Source organism: Falco punctatus, assembly GCF_963210335.1.
Source record: "Falco punctatus genome assembly, chromosome: 7".
In the NCBI taxonomy this organism is placed as follows: Eukaryota; Metazoa; Chordata; class Aves; order Falconiformes; family Falconidae; genus Falco; species Falco punctatus.
Genome location: NC_137587.1, coordinates 23,379,772 through 23,397,198, shown reverse-complemented (window position 1 = coordinate 23,397,198; position 17,427 = coordinate 23,379,772). Strand labels below are relative to the sequence as shown.

Below are 17,427 nucleotides of genomic sequence, written 5' to 3'. Positions count from 1 at the left end.
AGCAAAGATACCTTCAAAATGACAGTTTACTCCTGCACTAACCATAGCTTACAAAGCAACAAAAATCACCAAGACTTATGAGTAAACATGAAAGCAGACGAGGAAGGAGAAGACACAGCACTGCCCAATGCCGTTGACAAAATAAAAGCATAAGGACGCAAGCAGGCGATGCTCAAGTTACCTGTTGCAACTTCACAGACTCCACTTCTTGGACACCAATACAAGTGCACAGAATACACTGTTCTGCTAATACACTGCACTGTTCTAAAACCAGCGGCTTTGACTATATGCTGTTTAGGACTTATTTACACAAAAGAACATGCTGGTTTACCTAAAGTTTTAAACTAATTTAGCTTAACATAACCTGATATAAAATTATGTGGACTATCATCTGGTCTAACCAGGTTAATTCAGTTTAGGAGAGATTGGATTTAAAACTGGCAGAAGTCACTGCAACTCCAAAATAAGATGCCTGGCTCCAATTTCATTAATCTCAACAAATAACCTGTATATGAGTATCCCCTCCATATTACTACTTGATTACAATACAACTACAGAAGCAAGGCTCCTCATGTGCATTTCTTCAACTATGTAATAGCATTGAATGACACACAACACAAGATCTGAAATACTTTAGAATACACAAGTACCTGCATCGTTTTGCTTTCTGAGATTAAAAAAAAAATCAAAATAAAATTATTTTCCTGCCTTTAAAGGCAATTTCCTCATTATGAAGCTCTTCTCTTCTTAAACACCAGTACCCCACTTACATCTATACATTTTTATAGACATACTGACTGATGACAAGACAGTAGTTCTGAAAAAAATCCCTTTTCCTCACAATTATAAAGGAGAAGGTACATATATGTCAAAATTCGAAGATCTAGTATAAACTAAAATCTTTGAAATGTTTTAATATCTAAACCTTGCTCGTATATTCCAGATACCAGCCAGCAAAGCAGGCAGAAGTCAAACTGGAATTTGTTTAGAATACAGATGGACAACCAACTAAAGGGATGGATCCAGCCTGCTAAGCAGGCTTTTATTAGGCCACCAGTAATGCCTGCTAGCCAACTACTAGACAAGCCAAGTCCAGCCCACCAATCAGCCAAGCAAACTTAAGATGCCGTTGGGAAAGAAAGAAAGTAAAAGTTTGGTAGACAGAGTTTATTACTAGGTCAGTGCCAGTACACCCCAAATTCAGCCCTCCCTCTCTCAGGGCGGTTCAGCTCAGGAAGCATACAGCCACTACAGTAAGTAGAGGGCAGAGCCAGGACATGACTTCAACTAATACAGTGAAACGCCAACTCAGGTATTTCCAACTGCAGTCATTGAACTCAAAGAGCTGGAGTTCAGCACACAGAAGAAACCACCAAGTTGGACTGCGTGCTGAAAGGTTTACTACCCAAATCATCAAAATCCATTTCAGAATCAGTGCTGCTCCTGCAGAATCATTCAGGTAATCCTGCATCATGCAGCCAGCACTCTAAGAAGGTTTACTAGTCACGGTGTGGTACTGCACAGCACCCAAAGCCAGAGATGGAAAGTGAGAGTCAGTCTGACTGGGCTGACACCGAGACAGATTTGACAAGTTCACCAACGCCAAATCTCACTCCATTCAGTCAGTTGTTTCAGCTCCGCAGTCCCTCAACTTCCTGATTCCAGCACCACAGTGAAAGAACATTCAGACCAGCTGCGCACAGTGAAAACATAAGGCAATCAGGATATGTTAGTTCCACCTAACTAGTACCACCTTTACTACAACAATAAATTGGGAGTACTGCTTCCAGGTTACAGCTCTCTGACATCAGTATAGCTAGGTTTGCAACCTGACTTCATGAATGCTATCGGACACCACCTAAGCCCAGACCCCTAGCTCCCCTTCTCCCTTGATGCAATACACTCACCTCATACTCCCTATGAAAATTTCTGCAGTTTGCTTGGGTATATGGCAGACAATGCCGCCTGGGCGGCCACCCGCCTGTCCTGGAATAATGATAATTTTGGCACAGAGATTCTCAATTGGCTGAAACCACATACAAATTAAGACAACTTAGTGGATCAGTATCAACTTTAAGCACCTGAAGATCTCTTCGACATCTTCCCCTATGTTTTTCACAATATGACTATTATCAGTTTAACGGGCTGCCTGAGCTAACTCAGCTTCTTATGTCCCCAAATAATGAAAGGCTGATCACATTGCTTTGCTGCCAATTGCAACTATTATTCTCAGTGCCTCTGACCCTAGACATGGCTCTCAAAGCTTAGGAAGTTGCCTGACTCAGGTTGCATTTTTTGACGCTATAAAGCAATCGAATTACGTTTTCACGAGTTTAAAATTAAATCATTTGCAATACAGAAAGAAAAGCCACACATAGGTCTGCTACTGCCACAGAATTATACTTCACTTTAGAAGTGCCTCTGTAGTCGCAGACTGCAACCTCATGATTTGTATACACTCTTATAATTCTGAGAGGAAAGGTACAGTGAATAAAGTTGCTGGCTTAACACTGCAACCTGTGAGAAAAGATCTATGAGTAAACATTTTCCTATTTATATCCCCCTATTTTTTTTAGTGGTGCGCAGGCTTGCCAGTGCTTGACTTTTAAACATCCCTTTAAACATGTAAGGTTTCTGAAACACATTCAGGCTCCCTCTCTTAAACTGACAGCCTCTGGGTTTTAAACTCCTCCAGCAAAAGTGCTTGCAGCATAGCAATTACTTTACAAGGCTGTGAAGGAAAGCACAGCACGCCCTTATCTACCACCACCGGACAGATGCAACACCAAGATGTGTTCAGTGAGGGACTGTTAAATCCATAGACGATTAAAGGAATTCACAGAAAAGAAAAAGAGAAGGTAACTCTGTTCAGCAAACAAGCAACCATCTCCATCTACATCCTTTCTAAACTCCATTATTTGTGGCTTCATTCACACTCCGTAAAACAATAATTTGTTAGCCTTCAGTCTTCCCCCCCCCCCCCCAGTAAAATCACGTTAAATTAAGAAACGTAAGGTCAGAAAAAGGATAAAAGATGCATGTATATGCTATAAGGTTTTAAGGGCGCTGGGCTTGCTTAAGTTTGATCTCGTTTAATAACGTAGAGGTCAAACGAAGACACGGCACAGGGGGTGGGTGACGCTGCGGGGAGCTGGCGACCAGCCGCGTCCCCCCGGGCCGCCGGGCAGCGGCTCGCCGGGCTGAAGGCAGGACCCGCTCCCCGCGCACAGACGACCGGGGCCGGGGGCAGCCCGCGCCGCCGGGGCCAGGGGCGGGCAGCGGCCGGGTGCGCGGCCGGGCCCCGCCGGGGAGCAGCGAGCGGGCCGCCCGCCCTCGGCCCCGGTCGTCCCGGCCCCACGGCGCGCGGCCGCGTCTCGGTGGGTGCCGCCGCCAACAGCGAGCGCACAACGGCGCGTGGCGGTACAGCAGCCCCGCCAAAGAGGAGGCGGCGGCCCCGGCCCCACCGGCTCCCTCCGCCGCCAGCGGCGGGGCGCCCTGCGGCCGGAAAAGCTCGCCCGGGCGGCGGGGTCGCGGCGCGGGCAGCCCACAGGCGGCCCCCGAACGGGGGCAGAGGGAACCGCGCCGCCGCGCCGGGCTACAGCCTCACCGTGGCTCGCTCCTGGGGCTGCACGGGGAGCCAGCCACCCGCTGCTCCCGCTCGAGGCCCTTCGTCAGCTCCGTCCGCCATTTTGAGAGCGAGGGACGCAGCCGGCGACGACGTCACCGCCCGGAAGGAGCCGCCGCCGTCACCCGGCCGCGGCGCCGCGCCGCCTCCTCAGCCCACCCCCCGCGGCCGCCTGGGCCGCCCCGCGCGCATGCTCCGTAGGCCGGGTTCGGCGCGGGCTGAGGGCAGAGGCGGCGGCGGGCGGGACGTGCGCACCGGGGCGGCCGGGCGGAGGGGGCCGATGACCGAGCGCGGGAGGCGCGGCGGGTGTGGTCGTCGTGACCCGGCCAGGCCTGCTGAGGAGCGCCGTGAGGGGTTGGGGAGGCCCGGGCCTGTCCAGCCGCGTCTCCGGCCTCCCACGGGAGGCTGAAGCGAGGCGCCGCCCCAGGGTCTGTCAGGATGGTCGGTGAGCGAAACTTGGGTTGATTCTGTCTGTGAAGTTACGCGGACGAAGTTCCTCTGCGGGCACTTAAACTGCACAGTGTGGGTGTTCACTTAGGGCACTGCCTTAATAACAAGGTGATACCTGAAGTAATTTTCATATATGCTAATGCAGATTGATACTCCTTCAGCAGACATGGCATGTGTCTCATTTGGATTAAGTGAAGGCAAAATTTAATGAACTTCAAACAAGCATAGGAGGCGACAGTAGCTTTAGGTATATGATTGTCTCCAAGGTCAACATTTTTCCTCCATGCCTCCTTGCTACAGCATATAACTGTTCCAAGTACTCTGCATTTGCTACTCCAGCAGAAGATTAGGTCATTTAGGAACTTGGTTGATACGTGACAGACCTGGCCTAAGCACTGCTGCAAACTTTCCAGATTATTGCAAACCAGTCCAGCTGCACAATTCCCTGTGTTTGTACCTTTTTAGGGCTGGGGGAATAGGCAAATAGCCATAGCTTTGGACCTTGCAGGCATACATACTAACCACCTATCAAATGTCTAGTATCTCTGGAAAAAGACTGCCTCCTGCCATTGCAGTCTTACTGCTTCAAGCCTCCAAACAACTTTTCCATGTTCTTTAGTTATCAGTATCAATCGGATAAAGTTTGCATATGACATTTTCAGGTATATTCAGTAGATTTTTCTCACTGTACCTGGTCACAGGTACTCTCAAAGGTCTTCTCTTAAGTCTTCAGAACCTCTGACTGTAGCTTTTCTGTAGTAGCTCCCACTTCATTTTAAGAGGTCACTGCAGGCTTACTGAAATCTGTCACTTAAAATTACTGTGTAGATACTGTTACTGAAATGGGTTTAGACACCAGACAAAACCAACAAAGTTAATTTTGCCATTGAGCCACTGAGCAATCAATTCAAAGCTGAATCTAGTTTTGTCTTTACATGTTGCAGATTCGTACGCAATCCTCTTCGATAGCATGGCTGACCACTAACCAGCAGTGCTATCTGCACAGCAGCCAAGTTTAGACTGCCATTGCTGGAGTCCTCCTCATGTTTTAGCATCGACAGTAGCAATTGTATAATCCAGCTTCCAACATTGTCAAGCAAGAGAGGCAATGCTGTAATTCCAAGACAGCAACAAACACGCTCAAGCAGCAGGAGGGCTGCCTGTGGTCCTCTCTGCTGGGAGACAAGTCTCTCACGTGGCCACATCTTTTAGCTGAACTACTAGTATGGTTTCACTTTACTGTGGGACTTTTAGAAGAAGTTATGCTAATGTAAACCAGCTGCTTTAGTTGAACAAGAGTATAGACTTACACAACAAAAATAATACAAAAAAGAAAGATTTGGAACCCACATATGCTGGGAGACAGCAAAAGAAGGGGCAGCAAATCTCTGAAACAAAAGTTGGCTCCACTACCCAGGCAGAAATGGCACAAACCACCACAATCTCCATGGATACTAAAGTAATAGAGGAAATAAGAACAACAAAAAAGGAGTTCAGATAAATTTTAATAGAGACAAAATGCTGAAGCTTGGCAGTCTTGCTAGAGCTAAAAGAAAACAGTAGAGCTCCATGAAGAAGTGCAAACCCTAATTTTCAAGATTACTCCCCAAGATTACCAGGAATATCGATTGCTAAATGTTGGTTTAAGAGCAGTTGTTTGGCATGTTTTTCTGGAGGAAGTAGGAAGCAGACAAGCAAGATGGAAAGCGGCTGAAAAAAAGACAGCAAGCATACTTTAAGCCCCACAAAAGTGCAGCTAAATTATCAAGACCATCTGAAAAAGGGTGTAATATATTAATAAAGTGTAACCGATCTGAAGCGTGTGGGTTTTGATCAATGCTAAAAATTAAATCTTTGTCCTATGACAAATTATATAAAAAGATAATTAATAATAAGCAATATTTAATTAGAAACTTCTGAAAAGTTTGAGAATACTGCATTAAATATCAAAGCAAAGTGTTGTGAAGCACCAGAAGCTTTTTCAGCTAAACTCGTGCTTAAGCTGGTAAGAAAAAAACCTCAACAGTAAATGCGGGCAGCAGTTAGGAAACAAGAGTTGATAGCACAGAGTAAGTTACCAATTATCAAACTGTACGATTATGTACTGTTGCTATAGTAAGGTTAAAATTATGTATATAAAAAAAAAGGTGTTCAAAAGACCACAAAAAGACTTTTTAAGGAAGTCAGGAGTAAAACAAAAAAGTCAATTGCCAAGATTTTTGAGCAGGCAGATTTATAAATACTGCCAGGAGACAAAAAAGGGTTTTTTCCAAGTACATGCTGTCCTTGGAAGAAAGCAGGATGGGACGCTGATCTCTCTGTGTCTGGTTTTTGACCCGACCATTCCTGACTGAAGACGGCCCGAGGCCCCCTCACGGTACATTGTTCCCCCCGGATAACGACAAGGGCTTACAGACTAAGGCAGGCCGCGCACTTCAGCCAACGTTTCGGCCTGTCCCGTTCCCGCCGAGGCGCTTCCAGCGCCCTGCAGCTAGGGGGGCAGCCGGCGCCTCAGAGCGCAGGCCGCGGGCGGCCTAGGGCCGCGGGGCCGGGCCGCATCAGGCGGGCCCGCCAAAATGAAACCACATAAAACCGCCAAAATACGGGGAGTGCCCACCGCACCCCTCCCCCGCCGGCATCGGCCCTCCGAGCCAACCGCAGACGCGCCGCAGGCGGCCCGGCCAGCCGCGGAGGTGGGCCGCCACGCGGAAGTGCTGAAGCCGGCGGCGCTGCCCGGCGGAGGCGCGGGGGCCGGCCGGGGCCGCGCATGGTGGTAACGCGGAGCAGGATGCTGAAGCTGGTCCTGGGGCTGCTGGCGGCGGCCGCCGTGGCGCTGCTGCTGGATTCGTACGCGCCTTCGGGAGTGCAGCCGCCCGTGGGCCAGCGCCGCCGCCGGGCCGCTCGGCCTGCACCTGGTGCGGAGGCCGCCAACCTGCTGTGGGTAGTGCAGGTGAGTGGGTCCGGCGGGAGGCGGCGGGAGGCGCCGCGCTGAGGTGCGGCCGCCCCCCGCGTTGCGGGTCTCGGTAGCGGCGGCGGTCGCTGTGCGAGGCCGGGGAGGGTCCCCGCCGCGGTGCTGCGGCACCTCCCGGCCGGCGTCCCCCGTTGCTGTCCCGGAGGCTGGCGGTCAAGCCGAAGCTACAGGTTTGCCAGACTGTCCAGAAGATAAGGTGGTGGTGGTGGTAGAAGCAGGTAATTAAAACTCGCCTAATTACTACACTATCCTATATGTTGCACCAGTAGCCGACGCGGTATTATCCGACGTCCCAGTGAGACATGTGGGCCCTGCCTGTCCTTTTCCCCTTCCAGAACTCAGAATTGTGTGTCTGAGAAAATAGTTACACAGATTTTTAGCAATAGAAGTGCTGGGCCAGGGTGAGAGAGAGCAATGTATGTTAGCTTCGATGTGCACAACTTTGTTTCCAGGTTGAACATAAAATCCAAATTAACCTGGCATAGCCTTGAAAGTAAACTGTCACATCTGGGTGCTGCTGTGGCCTCTCTTCTGACTGTTCCACTGTCACACCCCCAGGTATTTCTGAAGCACTTAGTGTGTAACTAACCGCAAGCTGTTTACATGTTTGCTGCTGTATTACTAGTCCTTTCGTTCTCTTCCATTTGCTATGTATTGTCAAAGTCAGTTTTTGCAGTAATTTTTCCTTAAATTACTTAAGGCTTATCTTTAATGCAGAACACATGTCAAGATTAAAGATAGGCTTGCATTAATGTAGATAAAACCCCCTATCTTGAGTTGATGTTTTGAAAGTCGACTACAGTAGCATTTAGCAGCTGCAGAGCTATTGCTGACAAGCAGCATGTTCCACTCCATACTTCTCTTGCCATATTCTCTCTGTGTTACTTCAAGTGGAGCTCTCGCAAGGATGGGTCATAGCACAGCTAATTTGAGAATTGGCTTTATTTTCAAGTGGTTATGTTCTCTTTCAGACGTGCCCTTTAACAGCTGCTTTATCAATGACCTAACTTGGAAATTAACCAAGCACTAAATTTGATGTTGTGTATGATGATGTTGTGGGAAACAGGCTTCAGGCTCCCTGGTGACTCCATAGGTCTAATCTAGGTCACTGGCTAGAGCTCAAGACGACTGGTTCTGCCCCCAGCCTTTTTCTGCATTGTTTATCCTCCCATCCACAGGACAGTATCTTCTTAAACTGAACTAAATTTTGATCTTTGTACATTTACAATTTTGCAAACCTTAAACTTGTATAACGTAGGGGGAAAACAAGTGGGAAGAACTTTGTAGAAAATCAGGCTTCCCAACCACTGTCTGCTAAAAGGCTGGAAATGTACATGCTCCATAGTTATCAGCAGAACAGGAGTAAAGTTTCTTTTAAGACTTTTTGCTCAAGAATCTGGAGACTGCAACAACAGAAGTTTTTATTTTCTCTGTTTGATTGCTGAAATAGATGAATTGCAAATCCAGGGGCTGAGGAGAAGCAAAATAAGATGTTGTATCTTTGTCAATTATTAAATTGGGTTTGATGTATCAAGGTAGTTCTACTGTGCTCTTTGATTCATGCTACCTTGAACGTGTAAAAAAAAATGAAGTTACGTTTATGTTTAAAAGTGTTTTCCTCTTAGCATCCGATTCTGATCTCAGCAAAAGTTCCATATAAGCAAATGGGGGATTTTCATAAGCAGAATTAAAAAATGGAATTCAATCAATGTTTGCTATATACTCAAATGACTGAGTAAGTAGAAGCTAAGGCATTTTGTCTCTAAGGTATTTTATCTGGATTTTTAAAAAATTAAAAGCCAGGTTTATTAAATTGAATGCAAAAGTTTATGTTTTTCTTTCTCAGTTAGTGATATCGTCAGGTGGTTGTTACCATGTGCTCACTTTTTTTTGAGTATCAAATACCATTTGTCTAAACTGAGGAGAATGATTTATTAATTGACTGACTGAAATGGAATGGGAAGTGTGGAAAGTGGAATTGAAAGCATTCACCCAAGATTAATTTTGGAGAAACCTGAAGAACCACAATACTTAAAAAAAATAATTTAAAATCTTATTTTTATTATCACCCCCATCCCACCCCGTATGAGACTTCTGATAGGGGACTTTGAGTGTTTGGTTCAGAAATGAACAGCATCTTTTACAGTTCTGTACAAATGGTATCATTTCTTGGACAATCATTGCCTTCATGGAGACATATGGAATGGGGTCTAAACACACTCATTTGCTCCATTATAATGCACGGATAGAATGTTAGAAGTCCTTCCACCCAGCTACTGGAAATGTCACACCAGGTACAAATTCAGTTATCAGTATGCTTCAAGTCTTAGGTAACTTTAACCTATTCTTGCTTTGCAGAACTACTTAAGTGTTCTCTCTTGCAGCAAGATCACTGTGTTGCACCAGAAGTTCACAGAATTTGAAAGTCAACAGGCCCTTAGAGCCATCAAAACTTACTGTAGATAGCTACGTATTTCCCCGTTTTATTGTATACCCTTAGATTTAAGGACATTTTCTTGATGTAAATGTGATTTTATGGGTTACAGGTGCAATATCATATGCTTACTCTGCTTTTGTTCTCCCCTAGTCATCCTCCTCTGTTTCTCCCTGTATCCCTTTTACTGATATGAATCACTATAACTGCTCTTACGTTGCATTCTTACGTAGTTGGCTTTGCAGAATAACCTGTGGAGCAATAACCCTCTGCTTAGAACAGCATTTCATTTTTCTTTTTTGCAGGTGTCAGATATCCATATCAGTAGATTTCGGGATCCCAAACGAGCTCCAGACTTTGAAAAATTCTGTTCTGAAACAATTGATATAATTCAGCCCGCACTTGTTCTGGCAACAGGTAAGCAATTCAAAAGTGTGAATTTCCTGTTGAATGTTGTCAAAGGAAGAGCAAATAAGCAAAATTCTAGGATCTCAAGAGAGAGCTTTAAAGCCTTATGGTATTTTAAGCAATGGAAATGAGATTGCAGCTAAAGATAGACTCCTAGAAGCAGAAGAGAATAACTTCTCAAGAGAATTAGTTTTTGTTCAATGTCTTATGTCTGATAGTGAGTTTCGTGTGTATATATGTAACAGATGTAATTATGCAATATAGCTATTGTTTTCCCAGTCTTTGTTGCTGAACCTTAGTCCCTGCTAGCAACTATCTTCCTTCTTGTCCTCCTGGTAGTGATTCTACGTCATGTGTATTTGAAATTACAGAAGTAAGCAATGTCTCTGATTAGTCATTAGGAGACAGTTTCTCTTTCAGAACAATCCCTGCTCATTTGTCTGAAATTCACCTGTGAGCTAACGTAAGATTTCATTGCTGATTTCCATTTGAACATAGCATACCAAGACAGGTGAAATAAGCCTTGCCTCTTCATTTGGTAGCTTGCTATTGCTATTGAAATGGATTAAGTTTTGGCAAGCAAATCAGAAAGACTTTGAGCCATTGACATATGCAAGGCTTTAGCATCTTAATGATAGACCTGTACTTTTGTTTCTATAGAGAGTTACTAATCTGCTTGCTTTTTAAGAGTTCAGAAATAGCATATTTTAACTAGCAGTGCAGGGAGGCCTTACTATGTGAACAGAAATGGGAATGGTTTGAACATTAATTGGAGCTTGAGGGGGTACAGAAGGTGTGAAGTTAAACAAGCTCCTATGAATCTTCAGGTATAACGAATGTGTAACAATTTACTTTGATATGGAATCAGTGAAAGCACTGCAGTGACATGGCTGATATATCATAGAGGCACAGAGTCATTTAAGTTGGAAAAGACCTTTAAGGTCATCAAGTCCAGCTGTTGATGTTTGAACAGGCTGCCATGTCTGCGTTAGAAGGCCTTTGCCCTTATAGGAACCAATTGGACCAGACAACAGGAACGTCCAGATTGCGCACGGGAGACTTGCAGCCGCTTACGCTAGCGGGCTTGGATTGCATGCTTGCCTACGCTAGCAGGCTTGGATTGCATGCTTGCCTACTGACAGTATTTGTGTAAGCTGTGTAGGCTCTAGTTATAGCTTACCTTTGTACTCTTTTAGGTGACCTGACAGATGCTAAGACAAGAGATAAACTGGGATCTGAGCAGGTAGAAGTAGAATGGAAAACTTACCACTCAATCCTGAAGAGATCAAGGGTCATGGAAAAAACCAAGTGGATAGACATCAAAGGGAATCATGGTAAGAAGGAAATGAAACATCTCTTTCCTTTCTGTGATTGCAGAGCTGATTTAGGCAAGTTAGAGCATAGAGGTAAAGTGTTAGTAATTACTAGCATGTTAATAGTCGTTATAAGTCTGAAGAGGGGCCTGCCATCCACGTGTCTGCTCTACTGAGGGCACGCTTTGTTTACAGACACCGACTGGAGTTTTAATACCAGGGAAGCAAGACTCTTCATTTATTGCTTTTGCCTGGCAAGTGATAGAACATAGCTTTGGATGTTAGTTTCCAGGTCATTAGTTTATATACTGTATCTTTTAATGGAAGGGCAAACTGTAACCTTACCCTACTGAATAAATGGTGTGAATTTAATTTTCATAGACCTCTCCCCACAGATTTAAGTTAAGAAGTATCACAGGTTCAGCAATCAAAGGAAATTTGGTTTCTTTTGAACAGAAGGAACTCATGGAAGTTTGTGCACATTGTAGATGCCACTATATTATAAATATTCAAACACAAGCTAACAACATTGTAGGCTATATAACCCAGCTGTTAGAGGAAGGGCAAAACTAGGAAGCCTAGCACTGGGGAAGAAAAAAGTGCATGCTTTGTCCTATACAGCCCATATATGACATTTTACTCCCATTTCATGATCAGGCTTCTGTTACCAGCTTTAATGGAGAGGTGGACCCCAGTCACAGTACAAATGTCCCCAGCTTGCTGTCTGTTTTATACATGCTGTTCTGTGATGCTATTACTACTTTATTTTCCTTCAGTGAGTTAGGTCTTAGTTATGGAAAATGCGCCCAATCCAAAAAGCTTCTGAAAAGCTTTATAGCCAAAGTGGAGACACGTGGTTAATTTTTAGCCACTAAATGACAGTTTACATTCCCACAACTGTTATCTTTGAACGGAAACGTAAATGAAAAAACTACTCCCACTTCTAGGTCAACTGCATCAAGTATATATGATAATATATATATATAATATCATTTCTTCTCTGCACAGTTTCACAGTCTGCTTGTCAATTATATATTTAGAAAAATAGCTCTTCAGTGCCAGCTGAGACTGCTTTATCTCAACATTAGGAAATAAAATGCAGAGGTCAATGATCATTTTGGTCTGAAAGTTTCTTCATTTCCTTCTCTCTCTTACAGATTCCTTCAATATTCCACACCTGGATAGCGTTTGGAATTATTACAGGTACTTTTATTTACCATACAGATCTTGTTATATTCAAGATAAAAATCACTAAACGATATTCTGTTTTCAATTATCACATATATCATATATGCCTTTTCACTGACTTTTCTATAGTCAAGGATCATATTTGTTACTTCCTCTAGCTTTTCCATTGCCAGTTAGTAGAGCAGAATAGATTGAGAAAATAGAGAATTCGTTGTGCAGACTTCATATCTCTTATACCTCCATGTTTTGTAATTGAATATATTTTAAATCTGCCTATGTCTAGGAGATGTTCTATGCATTATGTGTTCAGTGTCCTCAGAACAGTTGTGTGATATATTTCTGTAAAACCAGTGTTCTCAAAGGAACGCGTTTATGCCTCAAAATAGATGAGAAAAGAAAAACAAAGCAAGAAAAAAACTTCACTATTTTTAAATGTTTTTTCTGCATGCCCAAAAGGGCTTTTCATGTCGTGTGGGTCTAAATCTTATCTGAGCCAATTCTTCACGTCGGAGTCATTTTAGAAAATGCAAGTATTGAAGGCAGATGATGGTGATGGGTGGACAAATATTCTTGAGGAACACACTTGAGATTTAAATGTGAAGATAGGAGAGGAAACTTTCCTCTCTTCAGCTGGCTCTTTTGCCTGTATATTGTAAAGATAGGCTCAGTTGTAACTCGTGTTTGACTTCTCAGTTTCTCCTGTCCTTCATATCTGAACACAAAATCTTCATTTGTAATTTTGGTGGTGCTTTCAGCTTTGACTCTTTGGAACTGGAGGAGGACCTGGAAATTTAAATTCTACTTTAATTCAGGCTCTGTAGCCATCTACTTTGCAATAAGAACACAGATTAAACATCTGATAGTACAATTTGCTCCAGTTCCCTGTGGCCCAGCAGGAGCAGATACATTTTCCCATAAATTCTGTGGGACAGGATTCTACAGCAGCTGCATTTGCAGAAGAACATGGAATCCGCATGTGGGTTTACCACGAAGGGATGAATGTATGGTGCTAACACAGTTTATGGATGTGCTAGTGCAGTGCATGTCCCTGTATCTTTTGCCACAGTTGTGGCTTCATAACAATCTAGTATCAGTCTTCCGCCCTAGTTTAAGGCTGCTGTCAGAGGTCCTAGTGATACACATGGGAAGGTGTAGCACCAGTGAATTTGCCAGATCATCCCTGAATTGTTGTTTGGCCTGGATGAGCTCTACTGTTTGGAAAGATGTATCAGTCACCTGCCTGTAGTTCACACTGAAGACGCGCTGACAGCAAAAGGGATTAGAAAGGATTAAGATGAAATTTCAAAGCAATTTAGCCAACCTAAGAATTTCTGAGTGGAGTTCTAAGTCAGGTGAAAAAGTCGTTCCTTATTAATTAACAGTCTCTTGCTAAACAAATGTGTTCTCATAATGGTTTTTGCTTCATTGTAGTCTGTTATCATAGCAAAATAAAGAAACTTTAATGAGATGTATCATAATTTCTATCTAAGACTGAAGAAAGGCACTAAGAGTCCTCAAAAGCTATTAAGCATCATTAAAGACAGAACTATCTTTACAGGGACAATGTTAATAATCTAATGTATTGATAAAATATAAAGATCAAGAAAAATTTTAGTAAATGTGCCACACTCTAGGAAGAGAGAGGAGATGGTGGAGTGAAATGGAGTCTTGTGGAAGCCTTTTTGTGTCCCCCACCTGCCCCTGTGAAGTTAAACAGTCAAAAGGACGATGTAATTTTTTTGTTGTTGTTGTCTGAGCAACAGTAAGGCAGTATCTGATTGCCTTTATGTGATTCCTGAACAAATAATTCATTTTTTGCCATACACGTTGGAGCACTGCAAGCTTGCAGATACAAACAGAGGCTAGGAAAAACGGATAATGAACACCAGATGTGGTGTTGAGTAAGTATTAAAATTAAAGAAGGCAGCAGTTGTATTGAAATACAATAACATTTTTACAGAAAAACGTGGGTTCCTATTTTATGTCCACAGTATGAGCAGAGGATAATTCAACTGTTACACATACTCTAAGTGGGACTAAAGGCAGAAGTCTGAGCATTTTGATACTGAGCTTCCGGTTTTCTTATTGAAGTTCATGATGTTCATAAAGGTAACATTAACTTCAAAAAAAAAAAGCATTGTGAAAGTGTCTTTATGACATTGGCAGTATTGATTTATATCTGAAACTTTTTTTTTGATATATTGGCTTTTATTCTGTTCAGGTCAGCCTTTTTGGTGTTTTTATTGTTTAATCTGATTGGTAGAGTAATAGTGATAAGAACTGCTTTCTGGGTGGCTGTTTACAAACTATACTCATTATCTGAACTCAGGGATGTTTTAGCTTCCACATATCATGCAGGGAGTTAAAAAAAAAAAATCCCAAACAATGAAAACCCCAAAACCAACAAAACCAAATGTGTGTGCGCACACACACGCACACAAAAACATAACCCAAAAGAAAACAGAAAAATCCCCCCCAATTAAACCAAATAAATTTTAGTTAATCTCAAATTTACTCACAGTAATTTTAGTTATAGAATTTAATTCTTAACTGAGCAATGTGTTAGGTACCATTAGTTGGAACGTTGCCTGTCTTTGCCAGTGGAGGATATGTGGAATTCCCATCTAGCATAAATTATCAAAAGCACTTCAGTTTTAGAAGTTAGAAAAACTGAAAATACCTGTTGTCAGTGGAAGGAGAGAAAGCAATGTGTATATTCGTTATTACATATATTTATCATAGCCAATATTAGCATAAAACCAGGGGGGGGGAAAAGGTGGAACTAGTTGACATGTCTTTTAAGTCCTTCCCTGTTTACAGTTCTCTCTTTAGAGTATTTTAAGATGAAGATTCAAGAATCAATTAACATCAGGTAACATGCAAAAGAGCAGCAACCCTTTTTGCTCTCTCCTTTTACTCTTTGAATGAAGAATTCTGATGACATTCCACAGGTGACAGGAGAACTGGTAAGATTTGCTATGTCAAGAAACACAAAAGAGTAATAAGCAAGAGGAAATGCTGCCGTCTTCACTATTTATAAGATTTGGTGTAGTATAGCATCTCTGGTTTGGAACTTTTGGAAAAGGTTCAATATTTCTTTGGTTCAAAATCATATTCCAGTAGCCAACAGCAGATCATTCTACGTAAAAGTAATTTAAGCGATCTCTAACAGAATGGTGGAGACAAGACTTGAGGTCTTTGATATTTCTAGGTAAGCAAGGAGAAATCCTTTTTGACAGATTCTTTCAGACACCAACAATAAACACAAGGCTTTTTTTTTTTTTTCCTTTGCAGATCTCCTTTAATTAAGGGTGTTTAAGATCCTGCTCTGCTGTCATCTTGCCTTTGTTTAGCATCATTTATGCTGCTGGCCTATCCTTTATCCATAAAATAAGTACCATGTAAAAAGTACCAGGGAAAATGTACTTGTGCTAACATGTTTTTTTTAAATGTCTGTGTGATAACCTGCTTCTTGTCTTAATACATGACCCATGTCATGCATCTTCTTTCAAGTGTAGACTTTTCAATGTCATAGATTACTAAGAAGAGACTTCACTGCAGTAACCAGATGGAGCTAGATTTAATGCAAGAAATCTTGTATTTATACTATGCAGGTTGCTTTTGTCATTGCTGCAAGCTTTCCTAACAGCAATATTGCCATTTATTTTGGCAGGAAATACTCTTCCTGGCGAAAAGATGGCTCTTTCCATTACATCCACACCACCTCTTTTGGGAACTATTCATTCATCTGTGTGGATGCCACACTCAGCCCAGGCCCTAAGAGACCCTATAATTTCTTCGGGATTTTAAACATGGTATTTTCTAAGTCTTGGCATTCCATTTTTCTGGCTATTTTACTTCTACAGTGGTTTGTTTGGGGGTTTTGTTTGTTTGTTCTTTATAAAGAAGGCTTGTCTGAAAGATTTGTGTTTATCTAAGAGAGACTATGTTTTAAAGTTATGCATGTGGGGCATTTATTTAGAAAAATGAATGAGTCAACATATAGAGTACCTGTGTTCTCTCTCTTAAGAAATAATCTCATACAAAAACATCAAATTAGACATTTTAAGGACATTGTCAGTAGTTTCTTAACATTTAGCTAGAATTGAGTGATAATTCCCTTATATGCTGTAAAGCTATTTTTAAAAAAACAAACAAAAACCCAAACAAAAACTTTCTGATTTCACTCCTTTTTGCTTTGTTAGATGCTTTTTTTCATTATTTTTTTATTAATATTACAGATGAGTATTGCACTTATCAATGGAATAATGTGAAAGGTAATGCTATAAAGAAATGTCATCACCTCAAAGTGAGTTCTGATCTTCTGAGACCATAAAAATGACATAGTATTGCTTTGAAAGTATAATACTAATAGCAATGTTTATATCGCATATCAGATAACATGGCATATAGATAACATTTTGATTCTTTGTGATTTTTTTTTCTCTGTAGTTTGTTGATATGCTGTTCTTGAGATACTCTTCTGAAGTGTTGGCAGAAAGTTACTGTGTTCTGGTAAAAAGATGTCATATTTTGCCTGTGATTAAAAGTAAAGTGGTCTCCCTCTAATCTTGTCTAAAGGAGGCTTGACATTTAATTGTTTGTAAAGCGCTTGGTGATACTTAAATGGAAGGTGATGTAGAAGTGCCAAGCACTGTTTTCATAATTTACTGTAATCTGTAGTGGGTGCAGTAGATTTGCAGACAAACTCAAGGAGCTAAGAAATGCAGTTGAGTCTAGAACTCCTGTCCTTGGCTGCAGTAAGTCAAGCATTTGGTTGTTAATTACCCAGCTGCAGGAGTCCAGAGAGCAGATTTTTGCACAAAACTGGAAGTCAAGGTAGATACCTGTAACTTCTAAGAATTAAACCTCTGCCAGGAATTTCAAAAATAAATTAGATTTGTATCAGTGATTTGATTGTGTAGCTTAAGTAAACATATTCTTAAAGCCCAAATTCATAAAAGCAAATACTGAATCCATTCTTTTTTAATATACCTTTATTTCTGTTTCCTTTATTCATGCCCATCAGTGTTTCTTT

At 42.3% G+C, this 17,427-nt stretch overlaps 2 protein-coding genes across 5 annotated transcripts in view; one reads left to right on the top strand and one right to left on the bottom strand.

Moving 5' to 3' along the window:
• Window positions 1–3,879, bottom strand: part of UBR1 (ubiquitin protein ligase E3 component n-recognin 1) — a 74,974-nt gene extending 71,095 nt beyond the window's left edge. For both annotated transcript variants that reach the window (XM_080397665.1, XM_080397666.1), the window contains exon 1: window positions 3,608–3,879. In XM_080397665.1, coding sequence (XP_080253791.1) covers window positions 3,608–3,688 — 81 coding nt within the window. In that variant the 5' untranslated portion in view covers window positions 3,689–3,879. The remainder of the gene's footprint in view (window positions 1–3,607) is intronic.
• Window positions 3,880–3,915: 36 nt separating this feature from the next.
• TMEM62 (transmembrane protein 62) overlaps window positions 3,916–17,427 on the top strand; it is a 32,573-nt gene continuing 19,061 nt past the window's right edge. Inside the window, exons 1-6 of one of the 3 annotated variants that reach the window (XM_080397679.1) lie at window positions 3,916–4,070; window positions 5,020–7,025; window positions 9,786–9,897; window positions 11,085–11,222; window positions 12,359–12,404; window positions 16,063–16,204. In XM_080397679.1, the coding sequence (XP_080253805.1) occupies window positions 6,843–7,025; window positions 9,786–9,897; window positions 11,085–11,222; window positions 12,359–12,404; window positions 16,063–16,204 (621 nt within the window). In that variant the 5' untranslated portion in view covers window positions 3,916–4,070; window positions 5,020–6,842. The other 2 variants (XM_080397680.1, XM_080397681.1) reach the window with 2 other exon arrangements.